We start from the raw sequence: 8,350 nt of genomic DNA, 5'->3' as shown, positions 1-8,350 counted from the left end.
TAGAATGTTCATTGTTTTTGACAACAGTGACCTCTGGTGGTCATTATATTTATTACATTCCATGTGTGAAACGGAGTGTGTAAACATTTTATTTATTTTATTTTATTTTATTTTGTTTTGATTTATTTTCGAAACATAAATCAAAGTGAAAAAACAAAGTACTAATAAAATTATCTTTCAGATGTTAGTGGTAAAACAAATAAATAAATAAACAAAACAAAAACAATACGTTATAGACAGATTAGCAAGAGTATTATTTGTTAGATATTTTAATAAAGAAAATTTACGATCATTCACAGTCGATATGACTTCCGGTTTCTACGGGGGCAGACCGGAAAAAGCCGTTACTAAGCAACAAAACAGCCAAACAAACCGTCAGGCCGCATACGCTTAGAAAGTACATTAACAATATTAAACTAGCTTCTTTTAAAGTGTTAATCAAATCGACGGATTGTTGCAGGGGGTTTTATTCGTCATCTTTCTCAAATATTTTTCGTTTTTTAAGTAGGTGATTTAGTTTTAAATGGCTGTTAAAAAGAAGGAAGCAGCTTTACAGGTATGTCAGAGTTTATCACTTTAAGGGTATTGTTTTTTTAAATACATTTTTTCTTATTCTTTTTTATTTCAGGTATCTATCTCAAATCAAACACAATGGGAGAAAATGCTGTCCACCACAGGATTGACAGGTGCTGCGTGTTCTCTTTTTGTTTGTTTGTTTCTTGTTTTTGTTCTGGAATAGAAAATATCTCTTTATGTGATGACTGTAAATCAGCTAGCTTAGAAACAGTTTATGTGTAGCATTTGTTAAATTTTGCTGCCCCTCTGTGCTAAACAATAGTAACTGCAGGTTGAAAATGTGCCTATGACCTGAAAACAAACAAACAAACAAAAAAACTATTTCATTTCAGTTGTGGATGTTTACCAAAAGTGGTGTGGTCCCTGTAAAGCTATTGTCAGACACCTGAGAAAAGTAAAAAACGAGCTGGGTGATGTTCTACTGCATTTTGCCACCGTAAGTCTCCAGTTAGTAAAACGAATGAGTAAATAAAACTAAATAGACGAAAAAGGGGAGGTGTTTTATTTTAGGACGTGTTTGCAATTGTCTCCTGCAGGCTGAGGCAGACAGCATTGAAGATTTGAAAATGTATCGTGGGAAATGCACTCCCACCTTCCTGTTTTATGCAGTAAGTGCATCTAAAGTCATGCAAACTTTTATCCTTCTATTCTTAATGATTTGAATGTGTTAAAGTACTTAAATATGTTACAGAAATTGTCAAATACTATTTTGGAAAAACAACATAAACTTTTTTAATTTGCCATTATCTAATAGAAAATAAGGACAGGGTTGTGATATGTCTTTATTTATTTATTTATTTAACCTAAAAATAAGACATCTTTTTAAATTTTCCGTACAGAAACATCTTGCAGGAAAATATGAGTTTTAAAATCCGAAACAACTCCTCACACCCTTGAGAAATTGAAAGTGAACCCATTTCAGAACCTGCTCAATTCTTACAGGGTCAGCTCAGCTACTGTTGGTGAAGGCAGGGCACATCCTGAACAGGTCGCCAATTTTGCAGGGAAAATTAAAATCATCTATCAATTAGTTTATTTTGATTCTGAATCAACCAAAGGAGACAGCAGGAAGCAATGCAGTGATCCTTCTTTTTGCAAACTTCCCAGTAAAATAACTTCAAGGTCATCTACAATGATTAAAGGAAAAAGGAAGAGCTGTCTAACACAGCATATGCATTTTTACATTTCATGTCAGCTGCTTTTAAATACAACTAAACAACATCAGGTTGTTTGGAAAAACTCTGTCCAAAAATTACAAATTATCATGTCTTTTTATTTTTTTTTCTGCAAGCACTGTCATTGTGCTCTTGCAGTCATTCAACCGAAAGAAAGTTTGATCACTGAGGCTTGGTCAAAATTGATTTATGTAATGATATAACAAATTATGATGAGAAAAGTGGAAAAAAATCCGAGTTCTTGGGAATTAGTGGTCTGCAACTATGCCTTAGCATGATTCCTACCCAGTCTAAATCAGGGGTCTGTAACCTTCAACAGTAAAAGACGTATTTGGGCCTGTTTCTCACTGATCAAAACCTAGTAGCCTTAAAGTCCTATTTAACACATCAGGAATATTTGATTCTACTTTGCATTTTTTATTTTATAAAAAAATATAAATTATTTATTTATTTATTTATTTATTTGTTATTTATTTATTTATTTTTCTTTTTGCTTGAAGAAAAACAGAAATATAAAGAGAAATTTGCATTTTCTCAATTTTTTATTTTTTTTTTAACTTTTGACAGAAGTTTGTATAAATTCCTTTCAAAATAAAAGACTTCCAGTGCCAACTAAGATCTTCCAAGTGCAGCTAATCTTCCTCCTATAAAGCGTTTTGAACTAAGCAAGTCAAAAATTGTGTTTTCTTTTATTATACCTCAAGTCTACTTTGGTTAGCCACTATCAAATTTTCAAATTACTACTGCTGTTAACCTGAACCTAAATGTAAATTAATTGGTGTATGATCGTGTAGAAACAGCATATAAATAAAGTACAAATCTTTATACTGTATTTTAGCAACTCCCCTCTGGACAACTACTAACCATTCTTGTGCAGTAGAAGATAATATGTGACGTTTCACCAAAGTTTTACTAAGTATTTGAAATTTGTGCATTCTGGAGAAAAGACTGAATAAACCTTTACATAGATTTTCTTATATAGGTACACCTCAGCCAAAAATGTGAAAGTTAATCTAAATTAAACCAGGGCTAATATAGTAACTGTTACTTTTGAAAAAAAACAAAAAAACTATAATTTATTTTTTTCAGCCAGAGAGCCAGAATGGAGGTTCAAAAGAGCAAATGTGGTCTACAAGTTGCAGACTGTCCTGACTCTTAGTAGTGTACGCGTAGAGGCTAATGAAGAAGTAGCTATTGGCTGATCTTGGTCAGTAAAACAAGATTAAGTTATTGCCACTAAGGCTCAATTAACAGCCAAATAAATCATTTAGATCTAATTTAGATATGACGAATAATGGCACATTGAAAAAGCTCTATTAGTTCATGCCAGATCTCATTTACTTGATAACAAATGTCTCTAAAATCAAATGGTTTTATGCTGTTTTTACACTAAACAGTAGAATTAGAACAGTCTAGTGTTTGGATATGATAGAATCTGTGTATATATATTTTTTAAATACCTTTGAAAGGTGTTATTGAATAAATGAGAATGACAGGTCTGCTGTTTGTGACAGGATGGGATGCTGGTGGGTGTGCTGCAAGGAGCTAATCCTCCTCTGCTTCAGAAAACGATTGTGAAGCAGCTGGCAAAGGAGAAGCAAAGCCCGAAAGAAGGTGAACAACACAAACCGGTGAGAATGATGTCATTGCTGAAGCAGTCTGAAATAATAAAGCACTTTTTTAATGTTTATGAACAAAAATAATTGAAAGTTTTTAATTATTCTGCTTTTTTGAGCATGTTTTGCTATTTTAAAAATTAATTATTTCTTTTGTTATTCCACTTATGTTGTTTTTTATGTTTCTGGTTTCTGATTATATTTAGTACCTTAAAAATTATTATTTTTTGTCTCTACCTGACCACAAATCTCTCATCAAAGTAGTTATTTAAAACAGTTTATAACTCTCATAGTACTTTTTAGTACTTTTTTTTTTTTTAGAAATAAAAATCTAATTTATGCATTTAAACAAAAATGTCTTTTGTTTTTAAATTGGCTCTTACTTTCATTTTGTTCTGTGTCAGATTAAACCTTTTTGTTTGATGGATGATGAGGACAAAGATGGGAAGTCGGCAATGACTGGTACAGTATAAAGACTTAAATATAGTTGCATTTTGCTGCTGTGAAGTCATTTTTACCCATTCAAACTCTGACATATATGCTCAGGATTGGTCAGACTTCTTTGTCTCTTTGCAGTTCCCACCGGTAAATCTTACACAGTTGCCATCATTAAACCAGACGCCGTTTCACACAGAAAGACAAATGAGATCATTATGAAGGTGAACGAGGACTGCTCACACTTTAAGGAGATCTGATTGTCTCGAAGCCTTTCCACTGACATGTATTGATTCAGTTGACATTCCTCCCCCTGGCTAGATCCAAGAGTCGGGCTTTGAGATCCTCGCACACAAGAAGCACACACTGACTGACGCTGAGGCTCGGAGGTTTTACCAACACAAAGCTGAAGAGGTATGCCATATTCAGAACGACTAGGAAAGATGCAGATGCAGCAAAACCAAACTGAGGAAAAAACTTGTATGGTAAATTTTTGCAAGGCTAAACAAGATCATTGATATTCTGAGCCAGAATGCTATTGAAAGAAGGAAGCAAAAATCATTTCAGTTTCTGTGCAATACATTAGACTCCCATCTGCATTCTCACATGGGGCTAAAAATAGAGATGCAGCATCAGCAGCTTTTTCTGATGCTGTTTATGATTAGGCCTCAGCTGAGGGTTCACACATACAGAACAGACAAAAGGCTACATTTATTTATTTTGATATGAAAGTTTGAGTAAACTTATCAAAAAAGGTCAAATCTATGAGTTTTCTGTTTTGGGATTGTGTTTTCCCAGCCTTGTTTTCAGGACCTGGTTCAATTCATGTCCAGCGGGCATTGCCACGTCCTGGTGCTATCGCACACCGACGGCTCAGTCAATGTTTTATCGGCGTGGCTCGAGTTCATGGGCCCAACAGACGTAAACGAAGCCAGAAAAGTGAAGCCAGAAAGGTCAGGAACTGGACATTACACATTTTTTGTTCAATAAATAATCAATATTGTAATAAAATCTAGAAGGTAAGATTTTATGGAACCATACTTCCTGTTCTTTTAAATAAAAAAAAATGTCTTATGTATTCCTGCACTGCTGATTGCAACACCGGGAGTCGGTTTAGAGTCTGGAACAAGCATCGAACAGCACATTCCTGCCCACTTGATCAGACACACCCAAACATTATGCTTCTCTTTGGTCGAGTACCAGCCGAGCGACCATCTGGCCCCCTCTTTTTCCTCTCCCCCCTCGGTTTCCTGCAGCTTGCGGGCACAGTACGGCACAGAGACACTGCACAACGCGGTTCATGGCAGTGAGGACAGCAACCGCGCCAGCAGGGAGCTCGCCTTCTTCTTTCCCAACTTTAGGGTGGAGCAGGATGGGGAGGAAGAGCGTGTGGAGAGGACACTGGCTCTCATCCGGCCCGGCCTTGCCAGGGAGAACAGAGGTGCTGCTCAAGCCAAATGCACCAATACTTGACTGTCCTTTTTTAATTATGTAGCACTTTGCTTGAACTCTGCAGCAAAAGTGTTTGGTGAAAAGTTTCAAACTTTTGTTCTCCTCAAAAACATGCAACATTTAATTCCAGATGAGATTTTGGCTCAGATTCACAAATCCGGCTTGACGGTCTCCCTTCAAAGAGAGGTAACGCTGACCGAGGAGCAGGTCAGACTTCTGTACTTCCAATATGTTAATGAGGACTATTTTCCTGCTCTGCTGCAAAGCATGAACAGGTAACTTTGACCTCCTCTTTTCATCTAAGCCAAACAGCCCTGCCACAGAGATCTATCTAATACATTTAAATCTACAGTGGTCCGGTATCAGCTATGGTTCTCACTGGAAAAGAGGCTGTCCATCACTGGAAGAACATCATTGGTCCCTCTGACCTTGATAAAGCCAAAGCGGAGAATCCTGAGTGGTGAGTGATGAGTTCTTCTCTGCTTTCAGCCACTGGAAGGAGTGCAAAGGGGTCACTGTGGTATAATGAGATATATGAAGGCGGCGAACATTTCACAGCTAATCTATGTGACGGCTTGTTGAATCAAACTCTTCTTCTGACCTCTCTCTTTTTTTTTTTTACCTTGGCATGCTTTGATTAAAAAGAAGAAAATCTTCCTCAATTTTGCGTCCTTCTCCATCCAAGCTGCAGTAAAACATTCCTCTTTTGCTTCATTTTTTTTTGCTATTTCAGTTTTTTTTTATTGTCTGACAGTTTCAAATGAAAAATAAAAAAAAAGAAATGCCAGAAATGAAATTACACCCTTTCACACAGACTCACATATTCTTTCACGCTGTTCGCACTAAATGTGAGCGCTTTATGAAAGTCTAATCACACACGTCATGCTGGTGTCCTGCTCAGTCTCAGGGCCCGGTTTGCTGTGGAGAACGAGCCCATCAACCAGATTCACGGCAGTGAAAACCAGGAAGCAGCAGAGCGAGAGATCAGCTTCTTCTTTCCCAAGCAGAACACTCTGGCAGTCATCAAGCACGACGCAATGGAGCAACACCGAGGTGCTCCTCTAGAATAACCTGCAGCTGAGTTCTTTTTAAATGGGTTCCTTTTTTGGATTGAATAGTTTCTCTGAAATTGAACAGAGACCATTTTGGAGGAGATCCGTGGCAGAGGTTTCTGTGTAACGCAGCAGAAGGAGATGGTACCATCCAGAGAGCTGGCTGAGGAGCTTTACAAAGAGCACAAGGAGAAGCCTTTCTTCAACCAGCTGGTGGACTCTATGTGTCAGTAAGTTTTTACCTGCCAGAATCTTTAGATTCGTCTCAGACTTGGAAAAGCGTAGCTTGAGTGTCCACCTCATTCCATTCTATCAGCCTCACATCTATTCTCCAGATCCGTCTTCCACTTAGATTAACGTCCTCACGAAATCCTTACACAATCAGTTGGACACATTGTAAAGGACTCAGTGAGTCTTCACTTCACCCACTTACATATATACTGTACTGAGAAGCTCTTAAACAATTTTACCGTTTCTACCCTTCCATTTAAAGACCAACTTACTATATCAATATAGCCAAGAAGCAGATAAATAATTAGAAAGAAGAGTAGGTGAATTTACCAGAGAGTTTATTAAAGGTCACATTAGGAGAAAAAGCCAAACTAAAGTCATTTTCTTCATATAAAGACAGAAATACTACATTCTTATTTTAATGAGTATGATTAAGTCATTAAATTGTGGCAGGATGTGTCCCCGTTTTGTTTTCTGCAAAAGGAACAATCTGACCATTTTGTTCTGAAAGGGAGAAAATGAGGAAAGAAACGGAGCAGCTGCTGAATATGGAGGAAAACGCATCATGATTCAGTTTGAAATAGTTCTGAGTCATTTGCTCACCTAGAAACCTTTAGAGGAATAAATAAAAGCTGAAAAAAAAAACACTTTAACCATGTAGTCTATGCGTGTTGGGGGCTGGAGTTGATCAGATCTCATGTTTAACCACCAAGATGATCATTACGTTGATTTTTACACTCCGGCAGGGACGTGCTTTACTTTTACGTCAACAGCTGTTTCTCTTTAGGCCCAAATGATAGACAGACTCACATTTCTGCAAATAAAGTAATGAAATTTTACTTACATTCTGTTCCAGATGGATGCAAATGAATATTAAAATCACTGATCTGAGTCCATCCCAAAACATCGAGTGTTTTTATGCAGGCAGTGGTAGAAAATGTCCTCTTAGGTGCTGTTGCCACAGACTTTATAGTCTTATAAAGAATTTATAAGATTTCATGTAATCATTAAAAAAAAAATAGAGTTAGAAAATTTTAGAATTTTGTCACAAATATAATTTCCACTGTTTCTTGTTTCAGAGGACCCTGTTTGATGCTTGTTCTGACCAAAGAAAACGCAGTGGAGGAGTGGAGGGTCATGATGGGCCCCTCTGACCCAGCAAAGGCTAAAGAGACGTCCCCGGAGTCCCTCAGGGCTCGTTTCGGTTCTGATATTCTCCAGAACTCGGTTCATGGCTCGTCCAACACGCAGCACGCAGAGGAGGAGATCCACCTCATCTTCTGTGACATCAGCACCGAACCAGAGCTCAGCAACACTGAGACCAACTAAACCACTGTAGGTCAACCTACCATGAGTGTGACTGTTATTTTCCAGTGTGTAGGCTGCTTTGTTTCACATGAAATACTTAAGCATTAAAAAAAAAAATCGAACTGACGTGCACAGATTCTAAAAGAACAAAATTTTGTTTTCTAAATCTGCTTAGTCCTGTTTGGGGTCACAGGGACCAACAATTTTCTGGTCACGCAATCACACGCACTCTCATCTAAAGGACAGTTTAGTCACCGACATATGAAGCATGTTTTTGTAGTGTGGGAGGAAGTCAGAGTGCCTGGAGAAAGCCCACGCATGCATGAGGGAGAACATGCAACCTGAGCAGTGAGGACCCAGCTGGGATCTGAACCTTTGCACTCGCCTCGCTCGCTGAGAGGCGAGTGCAAAACTTCTACACCTCCATGCAAGCCGCTCGTTCTTTATCTCACTCACACATTGACCCACTGATGTGGCAGAGCTGCCATGCAAAACGATTCTGTTT

General features: G+C 37.7%; 1 protein-coding gene across 3 annotated transcripts; it reads left to right on the top strand.

Annotated features, from left to right (window-relative positions):
* The first annotated feature begins 333 nt into the window (after nucleotides 1–333).
* On the top strand, nucleotides 334–7,886 carry nme9 (NME/NM23 family member 9). Of its 3 annotated transcripts, none has more exons than XM_024287095.2 (15): nucleotides 334–556; nucleotides 629–686; nucleotides 909–1,012; nucleotides 1,113–1,184; nucleotides 3,266–3,382; nucleotides 3,772–3,829; nucleotides 3,944–4,026; nucleotides 4,124–4,216; nucleotides 4,601–4,755; nucleotides 5,059–5,243; nucleotides 5,385–5,529; nucleotides 5,607–5,714; nucleotides 6,156–6,307; nucleotides 6,392–6,532; nucleotides 7,617–7,756. In XM_024287095.2, coding segments are annotated over exons 1-15 (1,506 nt in total). In that variant the 5' UTR covers nucleotides 334–523; the 3' UTR covers nucleotides 7,619–7,756. The 3 variants fall into 3 exon arrangements, with proteins under 3 accessions (XP_024142863.1, XP_024142862.1, XP_024142864.1); XM_024287094.2 differs by having other exon boundaries at nucleotides 338–556; nucleotides 6,392–6,536; nucleotides 7,617–7,886; XM_024287096.2 differs by lacking the exons at nucleotides 909–1,012; nucleotides 1,113–1,184 and having other exon boundaries at nucleotides 339–556; nucleotides 6,392–6,536; nucleotides 7,617–7,886.
* The last annotated feature ends 464 nt before the right edge of the window (nucleotides 7,887–8,350 follow it).

Source organism: Oryzias melastigma, linkage group LG21, assembly GCF_002922805.2.
Source record: "Oryzias melastigma strain HK-1 linkage group LG21, ASM292280v2, whole genome shotgun sequence".
Classification (NCBI taxonomy): domain Eukaryota; kingdom Metazoa; phylum Chordata; class Actinopteri; order Beloniformes; family Adrianichthyidae; genus Oryzias; species Oryzias melastigma.
Note: the sequence above shows the minus strand (reverse complement) of the source record. Positions and strands in the feature narration are given on the sequence as shown.